The sequence below is a fragment of the Natrix helvetica genome (genome assembly GCF_964273705.1).
Source record: "Natrix helvetica genome assembly, chromosome: 4".
Lineage (NCBI taxonomy): Eukaryota > Metazoa > Chordata > Lepidosauria > Squamata > Natricidae > Natrix > Natrix helvetica.
Window position 1 is genome coordinate 56,974,466 of NC_138550.1, and position 20,743 is coordinate 56,995,208.

The 20,743-nt window shown below is 40.9% G+C and overlaps 1 protein-coding gene across 1 annotated transcript in view; it reads right to left on the reverse strand.

Moving 5' to 3' along the window:
* The window catches only part of DSCAM (DS cell adhesion molecule), a 379,550-nt gene extending 371,190 nt beyond the window's left edge, over positions 1-8,360 (reverse strand). The window contains exon 1 of the mRNA XM_081950395.1: positions 7,901-8,360. Within this exon, the coding sequence (XP_081806521.1) occupies positions 7,901-7,943 (43 nt within the window). The 5' untranslated portion in view covers positions 7,944-8,360. The remainder of the gene's footprint in view (positions 1-7,900) is intronic.
* Positions 8,361-20,743: the final 12,383 nt, after the last annotated feature.

Consider the following 20,743-nt stretch of genomic DNA (forward strand, 5'->3'; position numbering starts at 1 on the left):
CTGAAAAATCTAAATAAAAGTAAAGTAAAGTAAAGTGAAGTAGGACTGCTAAAAGAAACAAGAGAATAAATGTTCAAAAACAAATGTATTTTATCTAGATTTAAAGTTCATATATAAATACACCAGGCCTATCCACTTGTAAAGCATGGGTTTTCACAATTTGCCATTCTATCCTTTTGTAATGAATATTTTTTATTGAAAGAAGATTTTACAATGATTTAAAAAAACTACAGAAATATTATATATCATACAACTCACGTTTGTTTTGATGCCCAAATTGTTTACTTTTTATCATTCTTAAAACCAGTTTTCACAGAAAATTATTTTCAATCTTCAATGTTCATGTTTATTTATTTATATTTTACACTTATTATTTTTATAATAGCTCAAGGCAGCAAACATACAACAAACCTTCCTCCTCCTATTTTCCCCAAAACAACCCTGTGATGTGAATTGGACTGAAAGAGTGACTGACCCAAAAGTCACCCAACCTTCATGGCCAAGTGAGACTCATAGTCTCCTGCTTTCAAGCCCAGTGCCATAACCACTAGACCACCCATAACCATGGGTGTCAAATTCAATCGTGTCAAGTGACATAGCGTGATGGAGCATGACATTTTTTGCCTTTGTGGAGTCAGGATGGACATGGCCCGCACATGATGCATCCAGCCCGTGAGCCGCCAGTTTGACAGGCCTGTACTAGACCAAACTGGTTCTCTAGTTCTTTGTCAATCACTTTGTCAACTTCTTCATTTTTGTCCTTATTAATTTTAAATTCAGACAATTCACCTAATTCTTTTAGTTCTTCTATTAATACATCGATACCTCCTAAAACTGGGGTGTCAAATTGGCGGCCCGCGGGCTGGATGCATAACACTCAGGCCACACCCACCCAAGCTCCAAAAAGGCAAAAAATGTTACCATATGTCACATGATACCACGTGATGTTATTGAGTTTGACACCCAAGTCCTAAAGAGTTCTCCAAAATTAAAACTAAATCATCAGCAGATGCTTATAACTATCTGATGGGAATTAATAGGTACTTTCCATATGTAACATTATTTCAATATAATTATTTAAATATAAATAAAAATGCTAACAAAATTTTACATACCTCATTTGAAGTAAACATTTTTCACATTTGTATTAAATACTGTATAAAATACTATAAAATAACAACTTAATATTCAGAAATTAAACACCCATTACATTAAAAAGTCACAATGACAACAAATCAGAGCTGAAAAAATCTGAGTCACTGATTATTCTGCCAATATAAAGATGAACTATTCTGTAGATTCAGTTTATTCATCTTCCACTTCCCTTCTAGCATACATAGAACTTTTCATTACAAATTCATAGTGCCCCACATTTCCTTCATCACTATATAATTCCTTAAAGTAGCTATCAGTGCACAAAAGACTAACAGAATGTTCCTATTTAATTAATAATGGACATTCCCAAAAGCAACATATCTTCAGAATTTCGAATCTAAAAATATCCTGGTTTTTATTGCAGAATTTCTGACATTTACCTATTTACAAGCCTTAGTCTTATACCAGGATACAAATTATTTCCAAATTTAATAATAAATGGTAATCATGCATAACATCAGGCCACCTCAATGGAACTCCCAATGGAACTCCGATTTTATGGAATAAGGTCTAGGGGTACAACTGAGAAACAACCTAAAGCAGTTTGTTGAAGGAATATGTGGATCCACAAATTAAATGATTTTAGCTTTAAGAAGTTATAGCTGGTCTATCATGATCCCTAATGGGCAGCCAAATTCCACTATGCCAAACTTCACACCTTTCCCACATGAGCTACCCTGGTTATCAGTTGGTTTCAAATGTAATTCAAGATTCTGGCTATCATCTATATGGCCTGGGGCCTTGCTAATTAAGGGACCATAGCCTCCTACAGTATCTTTCCATCATGTGCACTCTAACAAGGTGGCTTGGATCTCACCAATTAAGTGATATAATTTAACAAACCTAGGAAGTAGCTCTTCTCTGTCACTACATATGCCCTTTGGAAGAGGGAAGAAATGTGTGGAAAAAAGTCTTTAAAACCTATCCCCAACACAACCACCACTGGGTTGCAGTTAGTTGATTGAGATAGAACCATTTGGGGAGGGGGTTGTAGAAATGTAATGGTTTGTTCCCCAAGCTAATGCTAATTTCTATAATAGTTTTTTTTTAATGTGTGAAGCTAGCCAAAGACATTTTGGAATTGGGCAGCTTAGAAATTTAGCAAGTAAGTAAATGTATTGTGATACGTTATAAATAGTATAAAATAAATAAATAAAGTTATAACTTAAAAGCAAAATTCAAAATCTAACAGTTAAAATAGCAATGAAAAAATATAAGCATTTTGACCCCATTTTAGAATCCGTCAACTAGGAAACTAAATAACTGGGTGAATTCCACAACAGGCGCTCAACAGCTGAGAAAGCTCTGTGTCTTGGGCAGGTTAGTCTAATTACCAAACAGTCAGATATGAAAATTGGGGTGATAGCTGGTAACTAATAGCAATAGCACAGAACTATGTACCGCTCTACAGTCATCTCTAAGCGGTTTTACAGAGTCAGCATATTGCCCCCAACAATCTGGGTCCTTATTTTACTGAGTCAACCTTGAGCCGGTGAGACCTTAACTGCTAAACTGCTGGCAATCAGCAGAACTAGCCTGCAATACTACATTCTAATCACTGCGCCACCACAATTCTAATAGCACATGTTCTACATATTTTCAATAAAATAATAAGCAATAAATTGTCAAACTTTTCTAAAATATTTCTATACGATTTTAGAAATAGATATTTTAAAATATTGTTGCATATTGTAGAAAATGAATAAATTTTTTAACAGAAAATAAAACCAGAGAAGGGACAGGTAATGCCATTTATGGCACAAAGGCTAATGCCATTATTTTCTGTTTGTCTATATTCCCTTCAGAAAATAATACATATAAACATGTGTGTTAGTATATCTCCACATTCAAACTGGAGGATATAGACAACAAACATTACTAATATTCAGAATATTACAAGATCATTGTTATTTAAATAATTATTATATCCTACTCACTCAAATTGTCAGAAACACTCCTCTAATCTAGTCTGTGAGGTTGCTTTATCCTAAGGCTGCTGTCTTTTTCCTGCTTCAAGCCAGTTTATGTAGGATTTTTTTGCATGGATTATCTTTTCTGAATTAGTTCTCTTTCAGTAACAAAAAATCTAAATTTGAAAGACAAAACCTGAAGGTTGAGAAAACCTTTAAGCTTCTATATACCCACTTCTCATCTGTTCCACTATCCTCCGTTACAATTAGTTTTCACTGCATTTTTTTAAAAAGTAAATTTTGACACAAAACCTCCTGAATTCCCTATTAGAAGTTACTATTCAAACATGAGAGGAGGGAGGGAGGGAGGGAGGGGGAGAGGGAGGGAGGGAGGGAGGGAGGGAGAGAGGGAGGGAGGGAGGGGGAGTGTGTGTGTTGTGTGTGTGAGTTGTCTGGCAGTGGCATGCCAAAGGATGAAGTAGGAAAGCTATTACAATGTATTCCATCCACTGAAGAGTTGCTCTCTATTTCTCCAATACTATAAAAAAAAGTTCCCAGTCTTGCATGATTTGCTGCCCACTAGTGTCCTAAAACACAGGCTTGCAAGTAGACAGCACAATGGCTCATAATCTTGTGATGTATCTGGGGAAATCCATCAAAAGGACTAAACCTGGTGCATATTAAAAGACCTTGCTATTAGGCTACCACTTGATGCATACAGACATTATTTGTCTGAAATGCACCTGCCTTCATAATCAATGCAAATATTATCTCTCTCCCTTGTTAGCAGTCATTGCCAGAAAGAAAATATGGTCAACATATTTTTTTTTAATGATTTTTCCTAAAACCAAGCCACTGACTGCGTATTACACTTAATGTCTATGTAATGTGAAGCTTCTAGTCAAATTAGTACAGTATACAAATTCCCCAACTCTATTTAAATTCTGATTCAGTCTTGCACACGTGTATGTCTGCATTATGAAATGATGTGATATCCACACAGGATCTGAGAGATAACATGACACATAGGACTTGAATGTGCATCTCATCTCTATATTCATGTATGATTGCATACTGAACAGGCCTTCTGGACAGGGAAACCCTCTGGCTGTATCATGGTGAGGCTCTAAAAAATGAAAACATTTAGATGCCTGTGTTTTTAATAGAATATATTATGTATTTTTAAAAGATTATAACTATTTTTAATATGTATTAGCAAAATTATAAATTAGTCAATTGATAATTTTATCTATAGTGTTAGCCATCCTGAATGCTACTTTTAACAGACAGTTGAAATATCAATGATTAAAAGGAATGAACTTCTTGGCAAATAAAAAGGAAGCATTGTGTGTGTAAGTGTGTGCGCACACACAAACTTCTAATATATATATATATATATATATATATATATATATATATATATATATATATATATATATATATATATATATATATATATATATATATATATATATATATATATAATCTTCTATTAAACATGTTTTCAATATTGAGAGGAAAAATAACAAAGCACAATTAAATTCAACATCTATCCCACTGAAACTAATAGATAATTTTAATATTTATTTTTTAAAACTATGTATATTTATTTGAAATGTGAGTTTTATGCCCTCATAAAATTTATAATGCCACTACTTCTCCAGTTTAATTCTTTCCCCATGTTTCCAGTGTTTTAATCTATTAATAAAATAAAAACACTCTAGTTTGTAAAAGATGGATAAATGCATTCATTATACATTCCAAGAAAAATATTTTAATAGGTGTCTATTTTTAGCATTACCTCTAGTTTATTAGTTGCAACTTAATTTTTATTGATTCTCTTTGACTACGTGTGAATCAACAAACATTATACAACACAAGCATTAGAAAGAACAAAAATAACAGATTGGCATACATATTAATTATATATAAAATACTTATTTAAATTTTTCTTAAAAAAATAAATAAAACTCTAGTAGTCCAAAGTTAAATTTCAAACAAACTAAATAATTCATGGTCAATTTTAAATCTATCATTTCATCTATATATTGCAAGCTCAATATAAATAACAATTATAAATTTTTTCTTTTTTATCATACTCATATGAAAAATTCCTCAATACAATGAACCCAAGAACTTGTCATAGTTACTAAGACAGGCTGTAGCTACATGACTCTTGTTAGTATCAAAGTAATTAACATAACTGTTCTGAAAATTTATACCTCTCTTCTGACAAAAACAGGAGAATCACGTTTACAATTGATGGCATTTTATCTATGTTTTAAAAATTAAAAGGGAATTAATCTTGTAATAATAATTATTGACTGTGCCCAAAATATTAAAAGAATTATCAATAAAATTGATACATTGTATTTCATACAATAAACAGATTCATCTATATCACAATAGAGTAGGCCAAAGCACAACTTTGTTTCTGAATCCATTGACGTATTTTACAAATGAATTTAGATAAGATATAAATCATTACAGATAAAATGGTAATTTTACATGCTATTTTTATTTTATCTCATTGTCTACAGAACAACAGAAACAAATATATTTGTAACAGCATATTCTTGTTCCCCATAGAAAACCTCTAGGAGAAGGTATTTAACACAATGCTAAAGAACAACTGGGCAATTATGCAATTGCTGCAGAATAATCTATTTTGATACAAACCAGCCAAATAATAATAATATCTTTTTTTCTTTGCTCATATTTATTCAACTGCTTTAAAAGCATTAATCACTGTGGCTGAGCATTTATAACAGAGAAGTGACAATTCTTGATAAAATTTCATTTTTATCAAAATATTCTTATTCATAGATTTATGTCACAATATTTTAGGGGAGTCACATATTTCGTTTAAGAAACATATACATATATATACACACACACGTTTGTGTGTGTATTATTCTCAACCAATTTATTTTTCCTATGTATAATAAAATTGTCTCTTGTCTCAAATATTTCTATTAATGTTTTAAAAAATTGAATTACCTTAGAAACACTTAGCACTTTCTGATGAACAAAAGGGTGATATTAATGGACACGGTTTCTATTAAATTTACAGTTCCAATTTTTCATTATTTATATTCATATGTGCGCATATAACATCTACCAATATGCTGGCTTATTCATCAAGGAACTAAAAAGCTAAATAACTCATCTGCTTTGGTTTACTGAGTAAAGAAATGAATATTCACATTGTTGGTGATTATAAGTATTTAGTAAGACTAAAACTGTACATGCAGTATTAGACCTTTCCACTATAACCTCCCATGCACACACAAATAAGTCATTATTACTCTGATGTGGGCTTCCATTGTGGCATTTATAACAAGAATGTACTGTATGAAGCTGGGGGTTTAGATGTGGTTTTTCTTCTTTAATTTGGTTATATAATTTAAAGCAAATTATTTATATTCTCTGATAATGCTAATTTATCTTAAGGTAATAATGTCAGTTAAAAATAGACTTTTGTGGCCTCCCCCTCCCCCCCCCAAGAAAAAGACAGGAAATCTGTATTCTAAAAGGTGCCTTCCTGCAGAGGTCGCAGGGAACTATTTCTGGTAGCAAAAAAAAAAAAATCACCCTTAAATGATAAAACTTGTTGCAATTAGGTTATGACAATTTCCAAAGTGAATCATTTTACACTATGAAGCTAGACCTGGAATGAAGTATTTCTTCATTTCATTTCTTATTGCTAAATTTGTTTGGGCTTTTTTGGCAATATATTTTTTTCTTCTAGGATATGGCTAAGCAGATCTGGAGGCACCTCATACAACATTCATTTCTCGCCCTCTGCTTGGAGCTTCAATTATTTGTATCTTTCCATTCTCCCTGCACACTCCCACCCATGCTTCAATCCTCATTCAGCTTTACTACTAATATTGTTCTGTTTCTGCCTGCTTTTCCTATTTTGGAAATTACAATATATTTCTGTTTTAATTGTCAGCATATTAATGACACCTTGAAGAGAACTGTCCTTTCAAATTTGAAAAACTAGAATGCCATTCAACAGCAGCATTCAAGCTGGGATTGTTCTCCATTTCACCTCCAAGCTGTCTTTAGTATCAGGTTTAAAAAACTGGGGTATCTTTTCTTCAAAAGTAATATGATACACCATTTAATTGAATTAAGGCATTCAACAGAAGTACCTTTAAATAGGCATTTAAAAATTGCATGAATTCTGGAGAGACAGAAAAATATTGAGAAGAAATACTGCATTTACAAAAATATTAAAGTGACATTTTACCTTTTCACTTCTATAACTCTCAAATTGATTGATAGAGCTCCCCCCCAGCCCCATCAGGTGACCTAACCGTTATTAGTGCATATTTTTACATAAATGAGGGGATGAGTATATAAAAAGTATATAAGAGAGAGGCAGGTGGATATCATAGTTCCTGAACTATAATATTGGATAAAAAGTAATGAGGGTCTGCATGATTTAAAAAAACAAATGGTAAATGCACCAGATTTTTTCTTTCTCAACCTTTGTGAAGCCCAATGTCCTTCCTGCAGATATACGCACGGTAGGTTATAATCCTGTATTGTTACAAGGGGAATAGGAAAGGACGCAGACTTCTCCATTTCATCAAGGATACTTCGATAGTAAAAGAGACAGAGACATAGCATACAGCGTACAATCTGCCACTTTACTAAGTAAGCTAATTTCGATTATTAGAGAGCAATTTTTTTCTTCGCCATGCCGGAGCTGGTCACAAGGCTTGAAGAGAAACGAGAAGCGATTCGGTCAACGCGCCAATGTCTCCGCAACTCCCCGCCCTTCGCCCACCGGCCCCCGAAGTCCGCCCGACCCGCCGGCTCACCATTCAAGATGCTCTGGAACAAGAGGGCGGCCAGCCTCCACATGCCCTGCGCCTTGCTCGCCTCCCAGCCACGTCTGGGCTCCGCTCGCCGCCCGCTTCCTCTCCCGCAAGGCTCCCGCAGTCAGCCAAGAGGGGACCAGCCCTGCTCCTGCCTCGGTGCCCTTCCAGCCAACGCGCTGCCCGCCTCGCCTTCAGCGTCTCTTCGCCGCGGACTCTGCCTTTCTCTGGCACGGAGATGCAGCTCGGGGCGAAAGGGAGGCGGCCAAGGGGACCTTGGGTGGGTCCTCCTTCCTGGCCCAGGTAGAGGCTGGCAGGTTGGCAGGAGCAGGTCCACAGGTGAAGCCGCCCTCCAGCGCAGACAGAAGACCGTCCCTGGTCATATCCGGCCCTTTCTCTGCGGCAAGCAGGCAGGCAGCTCCCCGCGCACCACCCTTCAGCCACCGCAGCCAGGCAGCAGGCGCATCTTTCCTCTCCTACCGCCTTAATCACATTGATCCCTCTGCTAACCTTCCCTGCCTGGCGGAGAGCATTAACCCTCTCGCAAGCCTCCTCCGCCAGTCGCAGCCCTCGTTCCGTTCTTCAGGCAGGAGGAGAGGGAGGGAGGGGGAGAGAGAGGGAGAGAGAGAGAGACCCAGCCGGCCAGAGCAATTGCTGGAGCTGCACAGACCTTCCCTCCATGCCAAGTCATCTCCCCTCCTCAGATAGATTCTGATTTTTAAATATAATGCGTTGACAAGGTAATGACAACTGTGGAAGGCCATCACACATTGCACAGATAAATTTACCAAATTAAGCTACGTTTCTGAAACCTAAATCAATATTTTTCTACACTAAAAAAGAACACTGCTTGCTTATTAATGATTGATTGCAAAGGCTTCAGTCTGATTTTGATCGTCTTTTCTATTAATATGCAAGGAAGGTGATTAAAAGTGGACAGCACAATACTTTTAGGCCTGTTCCATTAGAAAAATGCCTGCTCTAGTTTTTTTTTTGTATTTTCCCCAATGGATTCTACCTGAATGGAATTCTATAAAGGTAAAAAGAATACCCACATTTGTGTCCACAATGACTCACATACACACACTTATACAGCACCACCCTCTGCCGCTTTACAAGATGGCTACCATGACAACATCCAGACTGGCCTATTAAAATGAAAACTGAATAGAGGACGATATTAAAAGCCTCTTTTAAAGGCCTGCAGTGTAGTTCCCTAAAATATTAAAGAAAAACAGCATGCATAGGCATTTTATAGTTGTATCTACCGCTTGGAATTATTCCAAAAATGGATTCTTACAGCCCATACTTGAAGTGCATATTGCAGTAATGCAAAATTCCAATCCAAACCTTTGGCACAAATTCTCTGGACTTTATTTCATGTGCAGATCTGTAAACTCAAGATGATTCTGGTTTTTCAAATTTGAACTCAAACATACTTTTTTTTTTACCTAAAATGGTTATATTTAAAGAACTTCAAATGACCAGGAAAAAAGTGTGTGATTGCTTCTAGTGTGTTAAAGCAAGATCTATGAATAGCTATAATTAGTTTACAATATCAGCTTTGTTAGGTACTCAAATTTTGCTTTTGGAGGTTATAAGACCTTCTTGGTAAGAAAAACAGCGTTTTTATATATAAATCAGATTATTAATCAAATGTTCAATATAACAAAACTTGTACATGTCTGAGAGTTAGGAATTATACAGTATTCTATCATACATCCCAGAATAACATTGGTAGGAAAGACTGCAATATGCACTTCAAGTATGGGCTGTAAGAATCCATTTTTGGAATAATTCCAATCGGTAGATACAACTACAAATGCCTAGGCATGCTATTTTTCTTTAATATTTTAGGGAACTATTGTCCCCCCCTCACCCAAAACACATATTTATTTATTTGTTTGCTTGTTTGTTTATAACATTTTAAAGCTAATTACTAGCAACACGTTTTGAGTGGTTAAAAATAAATTTTCATTGATTGCAATCTTATATATACTTATCCAAAATCGAAACAAATAAAAATAAATAAATAAATAAAAGTACACTTAGTGATTATTCATTCATAAGCATCTTTCAGATTTGAAATCTGTGTATTTATTTTATGGTGCTACACACTTTTTCAAAATAAATGTGCCAAACGTCTTATTTAGAAAAGCCATGTAATGCATTTAGGGGAATTCTTTTTTTTACCCTAATTTTCCTTAACACTTCTTCCCAATAGTTTGTAATTTAAAAGAGTTCAGATGACCTTTCCACTTATTCAAGGCCAATGTGGGGAAGCATTGTCACAGGGCCCAGTTTTTTTATGTAGAGAGAGAGATCATACCCTAATCGGGTATGTAAGGGGAGACGCTTTACATATTCATTTGACAGGGAATATGACCACTGAGTTTGGCAACAAAACTCGCCATTTATTTAGATTTATATCACTGTCCATTTCAAATACCTTTAGAACTGTGACAGATTTTGGAAATGTGAATCGATCCTAATGAGATAGATACCTGCTAAAAATTACTGTTACGAAAAAATGTGTATCAGTTTTATAGTGCAAGCTCCAGCCTTTTGTACTTGCATCACAAGTATATAATTCACAGAGTTTGTGTCGTGACATCACAATGCACATTCAGTCACTCTCCCCCTCTGCCCACCTCCTGACTGTCTAAGCTTGATGGATTGTTGATATGTGCCTATTTGAATACTGTAAATATTTTATGCAATGTGAAGGAAATTTAAAATTTGAGCAATTGACCCAAGAATTCTCTATTTTTATGTATGTATGTTACAAATATCTATTGTTTTCTTTTACATTTTTATTATTTACTATTTGTAAAATGAAAGACATCTTGTTATACCTCTGTAACTATGTTATTTTTCTTTTTGTTTAAAACTCATATATATGTGAATTATTGTATTATGCTATCACATCATTGATAGAGGATTTGTCTTGATATCAAATTATAAATACAGGTGACTTACAATCACAATTGAACCAAACATTCTGTTTCTGAGACACTTGTTAAATGAGTTTTGCCCCATATTATGACCTTTTTTGCCAGAGTTGTTAAGTGAATCACAACAGCTGTTAAGTTACAAAATATGGTTGTGAAGTGATTCTGGCTTTCCCATTGACTTTGTTTGTCAAAAGGTCCCAAAAGGTGGTCACATGACACCAAGACACTGCAACCATCATAAATATGAGCCAGTTGCCAAATGGCCAAATTTTGACCAGATGACCATGAGGATGCCGCAAAAATCATAAGACACCTTTTTCAATGCCATTGTAATTTCAAACATTCACCAAAAAAAGTTGTAAATTGAGGACTACCTGTAGAGCAGTTTGCTATGAATGGAAGGGAAGGGAATGATATACAGTATAACTATCAACTTTTAGTAGAGTTAATAAAGAGTTGTTGTTACCGTTAGCCTGTGTGTGCCTTTCCATTACCCGATCTAACACTGGCGACGAGGGTGGGATTGGAAGGCAACCAAAAAGAGCGGAGCAATCCAGCAAGTAAATCCAGCCCGGATCTCAGCGTGGCTTCGAGCAGCCATTTTTGAGCGGCAAACTCAAAACGCCCTCTTTACTTTACTTTACTTTTATTTGCGCTTATAGACCGCCCCCTCTCCCAGAAGGGACTCGGGGCGGTGTACAGTCCATACAAAAAATGCATCACATAAATAATTAAATAGTTACATTGTTAAATAGATGATAGATAGATAGATAGATAGATAGATAGATAGATAGATAGATAGATAGATAGATAGATAGATAGATAGATAGATAGATAGATATGGAGGAGGTTAAAAAGAACTGTACGTCTAAGTAAAGTATCTAAAATATAGTTTTAAAAAACCCCTAAAAAATCCCATAAGTTAAATTTAAAAACAGTTCCCCTAAAATACCAGTTAAAAAATATATCTGCCAGGAGGTAGAAGTTATGCATGTGCCAGGCCAGCTAATCGGAACAGGGGAGTCTTCAATTTTTGTCGGAAGGAGCTGAACACAAAATGGCCATGCACGCCCCACCGCCTCTGTATGACCCAGTCACCGAGCACTGGGACTCGTATATGCTGAGGTCGACTGCTTCCTCGAAGCCAATGACCTTATAGGCCTTTCTGAAGGCCGCAAGAAGAACATGTTTCTCGGTTACTGTGGACGGGAAGTGTTCAAAAGTGCCAAAGACCTGTCAGAACCAACACCACTACAATCGGTCGCTTGGTCCAGCAGACGCTGGGGACTCACTATGCTCCCAAGCCATCTAAGCACGTCCGCCAGCACGAATTTAATATTCACAACCAGGAGGAGGGCGAATCAATCAATGAGTATGCTGTGGTGCTACGAAAGGCTGCAGTGTAATGCGAGTTCCGAGACCTTGACGAGCTTATTCTTGACCGCATCATATGCGATGTGCGGGACATTAATTTACAGAGGAGGTTACATGCCAAATCTAACCTCACTCTACAAATTGCCTTGGACGAAGCCAGGACATCCGAATGGGCCGTCAAGTCAACAGAAACCCTGCAGCGCCAAAGCACTCCACAAGACACACAAAAGAACACACAAGAGGCTCTTCGCGAGGCTGAAGAGGCTGAGAGCTCAGAAGGCGAAGAAGATGACAGCTGCCGCATGCGCAGTCGCCGGACCAAGCCAGCGCGCAAATTCAAACAGCATTTCCCACCTTGCCCTACCTGCAGAGGAGACCATGCCCGATCGGCTTGCCATTTCCGCGATGCTACCTGCCAGCACTGCGAGCGAAAGGGGCACATTGCCAAAGTTTGCAGAAGCGAGCACCCCACGACGAACTGGCAGCCAAGAAGCCGATCCAACCGCCAGTAAAGGCCCAACCAAGGGGCATGGCAGAAGCCACCACAGTGTTCAGAGGGCAACACCAGAGTCATCAACTGGCCAAGTCCGCACTAGGCGGCCAAAAAAGCTGAAGATCACAGTCCTCATCGAGGGCTCTCCATGCGAGATGGAGATTGACACAGGGTCATCACTGACCATCATGCCGTGGTCTACACTCAAGCAGACTATCCCTAGCCTGAAGAAGCAGCATCTATGCACCCCTGACATCTGCCTTCACGATTACCAGGAGAACCGAGTCCCCATCGAGGGCCAGGGCACCTTCCGGTTGCAATTCAAGAAGTACAGCAGCCAGCTCCCAGTGACGGTGCTCAGCGGCGACCTGCAGAGCCTCCTGAGGCTTGACTGGTTCGAAGCCCTGGGCCTAGAATTGGCTGATATCAATGCCTTGAAAGACAAGCGCGCTGAAGCAATTTTTAAGGAGTTCGAGGATGTCTTCCACAGCGGTCTGAGTAAGTATGTGGGGACTCCAATCCATTGTACAGCATCTACTACATTCTCTAGGCCCCGGCAAAGTATTCGCTAAATTGGACATGGCGCAGGCATACCAACAATTCCTGTAGATGGCGCTACGGCAGAGGCCCAAACCATTGTGATGCACAGGGGTGCATTTCAATGTCACCGCCTGCAATTTGGAGTTAGTATTGCCCTGGACTGTTCCAAAGCATCATGGAATGGCTTTTGCAGGGGATTCCAGGAGTCGTCCCCTATTTTGACGACATCGGTATCGGCTGCAAATGAGGCGCAACTTTTCAAATGTTTACGAACTGTTTTGGCTAGAATTAGAGACAAAGGCCTCCGTTTCAAAAAAGAAAAATGCCAAATTAACATGCCAAGGGTTGAATTCTTAGAGTACCTAATCGACAGCTCTGGGATTCACCCGACCATGGAAAAAATTAAAGCAATTCAGAACGCCCCTACACCTTGCAATCAAACCAAGCTGCAGGCATTCCTCGGGCTCCTTAATTTCTACAGCGTCTTTCTTAGAAAGCCACTGTTGCTGAGCCCTTACATCGCCTCCTGATGAAGAACGTGAAGTGTTCGTGGGGCAGAGCTGAGACTGCCGCATTTGCCGTGGTAAAAAGATTTCTCTCAGCAGACACGTTCCTGGTGCAGTACAGCCAGACCTTGCCATTGGTGCTGACCTGCAACGCTTCCCAGTTTGGCATCGGAGCTGTCCTCAGCCACCGCATGCCCAACAGAACCAAGGCTCCCATAGCCTTTTACTCTAGGAACTTGTCTGCTGCCGAGCGGAACTACAGCCAGCTGGACCGTGAGGCTTTGGCTGCAGTGGCCAGAGTAAAAAGGTTCCATGAGTACCTATATGGCTGTGATTTTGAACTAATTATGGACCATAAACCGCTGCTGGGCTTGCTGGCTGGGGAACGACCTCCTCACTTTGGGGCACACTGACGCCTTGAGCCGCTGCCCGCTACCAGAACTTCTTGCTGACCCTACCCTCGAGACGCCAGTTCTTCTCATTGACTGCTTAGAAACTGGTCCTGTCTCATCTAGTGACGTTGCCTGCCACTCTGCAAAAGACTCCACAATCAAACAAATTTTGAACTGGGTGTGGAGGGGGTGGCCCAAGGGGCCTGTTGGGTCTGAATTCAAAATGTACCATTGTAAGCACGATGAACTGTCTGTTGTTAACGGCTTTTGCTGCGGGGGGACCGGGTTGTTGTTCCACCCAAACTGCGCATTGCAGTATTAGAGGCTTTATATGTAGGGCATCCTGGAATTGTCTGGATGATGTCTTTGCCCAGTAGTTACGTGTGGTGGCCTAACATGGACAGGGAGATCGAAGAGTGGGTGGCTACCTGCACACCATGCCAGGAGTCCATACCAGGTCCCCCAGAGGCGCTCGCTAAGGAGTGGGAGCGACCTCAAGCACCGTGGTCTAAGGTGCACATTGATTTTGCTGGCCCAGTTCATGGCCAGACATTCCTTGTAGTTGTGGACGCCTTTTCAAAATGGCTAGAGGTAGTCCTGATGACCCCCACAATGGCAGAAGCGGTCATCAAGGTACGCCGGGGGAACTCTGTGGATTCCTGCCGCAGTGATAGGCATCACTGGGCCTCGCTCTTATCTTGTAGAGCTCGAGGATGGTCAGAATTGGAGAAGGCACATTGACCAACTCCATGGCTGCCTCTCCAACTCCACACTTAGACAACCAGAGGTAACTCCTGCACGATTTAGCCAAAGCCCTACCCAAACAGAGCAAGAACTCATTCCATCCACAGGCAGCTCAAGCCCGAGGGTACCGGGGAACTTATCTGGGTATGTTGCAGGCCCGCAGCGAGCTCCGAGCAAACCGGCTCTAGAAGCTCCAGCTGCGGCCTATGAAAGGTTCCAGGAGCTTCCACCAAGCGGAGCTGCGGAGCAAACAGGTCCGTCCGACCTGTCCAAAGAACACCTCCGACTGAACTGCGCAGGTCAGGCAGAGCTACCAAAGAGCCCGCCTACCTGCATGACTACATAACCAGTCGGATTACTCCATCTATGAAGGGAGGGGTGTTAGATACTACCATCAGCTATAATGGTTTCCACCAAGGTCCTCTGTTCCGGCGGGAACAGAGGTTTAATCTCATTGGTCGAAGGGTCCGACAGCTCCCTATAAAAGGGCTGCTGTCAGACTCAACCTTCACCTGATTGTACATAGTTGCTACTGAGTTAATAAAGAGCTGTTGTTAACGTTAACCTGTGTGTGCCTTTCCATTACCCAATCTAACAGGATGCATATATCTCCTCAGAGCAACCTAAATCTGAGCTACTGATACTTGGCAGCAGTTCATTGCAATTGGATTGCGCAATTTTTGGTGGTGAAAAAATTATAACTTTAATAAGGCTCTGGTGTATTTGGGGTGCTTAGCTGAGTTTTAATTTAATTACTGCCAACATTATCTTCTTCAGTATGTCACTGTTCATGATCTCCATCCACCCCCAAAGACTGCAAAATGCATTATCTAGCCACAAAAAGAATGGCCATTCCTGCTGCATGATGAACAAAAGGACTGTGGCCATTATATAAATATTTGAGCAAGCTTTTTAAAAAAAAAAAATTAAGAAGAGGCATATGAACTTAACAGACTATTTTTTCACCAGCAAAAGTGAATATTTCCAATCAACAGGAAGAATGATAACCACTTCCCCTCCTCTCAACAGTAAATGAGCATGGTGCAGTACTTACGGATAAGGCCAGGGAGACCTTTGTTTATCTATCTAGCTATCTATCATCTATCAACTTTATTGGCTACCTATCCTACCACAAGGTAACTCTGAGTGGCTTACAATGTTAAAAATATAACTATATAAATAGAATGCTACAAAACTAAAAAAATACAAAATACATTGGTTCAAAAGATGTTGAGACTCTAGAAAGTGCAGAGAAGAGCAACAAAGATGATTAGAGGACCGGAGGCTAAAACATGAAGAACGGTTGCATGAACTGGGTATGTCTAGTTTAATGAAAAGAAAGTCTAGGGGAGACATGATAGCAGTATTCCAATATCTCAGTGATTGCCACAAGAAGAGGGCGTCAAACTATTCTCCAAAGCATCGAGGGTAGGACAAGAAGCAATGTTCTGGAAACTAATCAAGGAGAGAAGCAATTTAGAACTAAGGAGAAATTTCCTGACAGAGCAATTAATCAATGGAACAACTTGCCTCCGGAAGCTGTGAATGCTCCAACACTGGAAGTTTTTAAGAAGATGTTGGATAACCATTTGTCTGAAGTGGTGTAGGGTTTCCTGTCTAAGCAGGGGGTTGGATTAGAAGACCTCCAAGGTCCCTTCCAACTCTGTTATTCTATTCTTAGTATACTTGTTATGGGTCTTTCTGGATTCACAAGGATTTGATATAGGACAGAGTACATCAGATAGTACCTGTGATTTTTTTTTATTTACTCGCTGATATTTATTTATAGGGGGAATATATCCGGACCAAATTAATTTCTAATGTTGGATTTTTCCCTTTACTAGATGGAGCCCCCTTATGGAGTACTGTGAAGCCATTACCATGGGAACTCCCCTGTGCTGTACAATAGAAGCCATTTTATGGGAGTACAGTAGAAGCCATTTTAAGCCACAACAGGTTGTATCTTAACGAAACACAAACACCCCAAAGGTGTCTTAGGGATGTCTTACCCCCACAATATTTTTTTCCAGAGGGTAAATCATCTGTGTACCAAGTTTGTTTGAAATTGCTTGAGCCGTTCCAGTGTTATGCTGAAACATACACAAACAGTGACAGAACTATAGATATGTGTGTGTGTGTGTGTGTATAAATAACGACATGGCAAAGAGCATAAAACAAAATAGCCTCTACTTTCACTAACTAGCATTTGTTTGCAAGAGACTTACTACTAGCTAAACCAAAAGTCTCTTCTCTGCAGCTTCTACTTATCTCACACCACAGAAAAAGACAGGAGTAAAGAATCAGGGGCTTGAATTGTTTTCAACAGGAAAGCCACGTCCACCGGCAGCACTGCTACCCTCTTCCCCTCCCCTTGTCTCTTCCTGGGTGCAGAGGGAGGGAGGAAGAAAAATGATGGGAAGGAGAGGGAAGGAAGAAAGGAAGGAGATGGGACTGAGAGGGAGGGGGGAAAGAGGGAGGGAAGGAAGGAAGGAAATAAGGTGTGGAATGAGAGAGAGAGGGTTTGAAGGAAATCCTGCTTTAGCACTTGGCCAACAACAGCCCTGCTGCCCTTTCACTATCCCCTTGTCCCCTCCTCCTGACCTCTCCTGGTGGTCTCCCATCCTACTTCTGAGGATGCTTTGCTTACAAAGTAATGTCCCCTCGCATGGAGAGGGAGAGGGCCTCTCTGAGCCATGCGCCTTCCCTTCCCACACCCACCATGAGCACCTGGCCAAGCAGAGCGAGCATGGCAGCAGCAACCTCCAAGAGGAGGTAAGCACAGATGGATGCTCCCTCAGGGAAGTGGGGCTGGGCTGGGCTGCAGGGGTTCTGGTGCCCCGTGAGCTTAACGGCCAGGCTGGGCACTTGCCCTATGCTGCCCAGGGCTCCAGGCAGCCCATGCTGCCAACTGGGGGTCCTCCATGTAACCTGAGAGGGACGGTGAGGCTCCTCTGATGGACGAGGCTTTGGTGCTCACCCTGGTCTCACCTTCCTCTGCAGGACACCTCCAGATCTCCCCTCTCAGTCTTGCCTAGCCCCCACAAGAGGCGGAGGATGCTGCTGCTGCATGTGGAAGCACGGAGGAAAAGGTTTGCAGGAAGCAGTTTCCTCCGGGTCCAACTTCTGTCTTGACAGATCTCTGGAGACGAAGAGGAGGAGACAGGGGAGCTGTGTGAGGGAAGACTGCCCCAACAAGCCAAAATCTTACTGCACACAATTGGAAATGAGGATTCCCTTTTGAGAAGAGCCAGCTTCCCTTGTGCAGGACCGGGAAACCCCTCCTCCCCTGCCTCATCCCTTTGCTCTCCAGAAATCTGTCAAGGCAGAAGCTGGACTTGGAAGAAACTGCTTGTTGCAAACTTTCTGTTTCATGCTTCCTCTGCCTCCTGCTTTGCTGTGAGGGGGTACCGGACAGGGAAAAGCCAATGATGTCTGGGGTTGGGAGAAGAACATCTCCTTTGGAGTGTTGTGCACATGCAGCACAAACACTCATACAACCATTCCAAGCTTGGAAACTTTTATCCCCATCTGAGCTTGCAAACTGCCAATCATATGCATGGGCTTGGGGAGAAGGCCTTCTCTTTCCTCTGTGGATAAAACTCCCCAAACTGCGAATGCCGTGTGTGTGTGCGCGCACACACACATACACAGACATGTGTGCATGCATGTGCTTGGCTGCCAGCAGTTTGGGGAGGCAAGGAGCTTGTGGGGCACCGAATTGTTCCCATGTCGAGTTAGCTGGTGAGGCTTGTTCCACCTTGACCCAGCTGTCCAGAGTCAGCAGTGCCCAGTGAGCGGCACAGATCTGCCCATGCCCACTTAGTCTCAGCAACCTAGCTGTGACCATCCAATCATGCCTACTATATAACGTGACCGCTGTGAGTCATCATAGACTTACATGCATCTGGCCCTTTGAAGGCAACCATAATGCTGATGCAGTCATCAATGAAATTGAGTTTGACACCCCTGATCCAGTGGTGGGTTGCCAATGTTTTTTACTACCGGTTCTGGCGCGTATGTGCAGAAGCATCCAGGTGGGTGGGTGGAGTCTCTCACTGCCACTACTATTGGTCCGCTACTTCCGGTCCAATCTGGGCTGAACCAGGAGCAAACCGTCTCTGCCCTGAGCTACACATTTCTCTAAAACCAACAAGCTTCAATAACCAAGCTGATTAAAATCTATCATGGTTTTGCCATCCATTACACTCTATCCTGCCTCCTAAAAGTGCCTCTTCTTCTTCACAAGTCCATTTTTTAAAAGACAGATTTGCCAGCTACGTCGTGGTTCTCTGGGAAAAAAAAATCTTCCTGTGGGAAACGAGTTTGCTTTCTGCATCTAGTAGAAAACTCTGGCTACATGATAGAATGCTGTCAAAGGGACTGTTATTTAGCCTGCATGTCAGTAACACATGGCTCCAGAGCCGCATGTGGCTCTTTCGTCCCCCTGGTGTGGCTCCCTGTCAGATGAACCCACCACTGGCAGCACAGTTAAATTTACAGCACTTCAAAATGGGGGAGATGGCATTCCCTCTTCCTCCTGGAGTCCATTAAGATGCAGCACATCGGCTGCAGCTGGGTTGGGCCAGTGTCTCAAGGTGGAGAGCAAGTTGTGCCTCTCCCCGAGTGACCAAGGTGCATGCAGCACCAACAAGGGCCAGAAGAAGCACCTGCAAGATGAGGCAAGTACAGGGGCACTTCACTCCCACTCTGAAATATGGAGCATGTCTCCATCCCCCGCCATCCCCCTTATCTTCTCAGGTGAGGTGAGGGATGATTGGGAGGGGAAGGCAAGGGGCAGGGCCAGCCAGTGGTGAGTTCAGTCGACAGGGAGCCACACCAGGGGGACGAAAGAGCTTCATTTATCTGGGAACCTGAAATGACTCTTGATTTAAATCATTTGGTAAAAAGCACCCAAAGAAGAAGAAAGAACAACATCAGCAAAAAAACCAACCCTCACCTGTTTTTTGAAATGGTTCAAGAGGGAACACGCACATATACACATGAGAAACAGACAGACAGAGACAGAGACAGAGACAGAGACAGAGACAGAGAGAGAGAGAGAGAGAGAGAGAGAGAGAGAGAGAGAGAGAGCTGTTTCCTACAGAAAAGAAAACCCTGGAAGCCACAAATCCTGGGTAGGCATGGCTGGCAGTCACATGACTGGGTGGGAATGAGTGACATCAAGTTGGTCACGCCCACCCAGGTTTTGTGGCTCCCGGTGTTTTCTTTTCTGTGGGAAATGGGCCTAATGGCTCTTTGAGTGTTTAAGGTTGCAGACCACTGACTTAGCCCGATCTACCTCTTAAGTTTGTTGTTATAGGAAAAATTTGGAGGAATGTGTTCTAGATGATCCCCTTTTGCTCTGTGGAAGAGATGTTAAGCTGAGAGACAGCAATTACTCAAGTCACTCAGTGAGTGTCCTTGATTAAGTTGGACCTAAACCTTGGGCTCCACATATGATTCTAACACTGAAAGTACTCCATTGTAACAATACCCCCAGGGCCGGATTTTCCTATAGGCTAACTAGGCTTCAGCCTAGGGCCTCAAGATCAAGAGGGGCCTTTTATTTTTATTTATTATCCATGCCAGATTTTTTATAAAGGTTAGTACCAATTACATGTTTCATTTAATATATTGATATATATCTCAGTAATGATGTATTTTATTATCTCTCATGTAATTTACAAACTTAAAATGGGAGGTGAAAGGGCCCCATAAGTGGAATAGCTCATGGAAACTTAGCAACAATATTAACAAACCAGAATCTATATTATCTTGAGAAGTGGCATGGTGACCACTCGGAAGGTTGAGAGTTCAATCCTAAACAGCAACAGGTGTTTCTC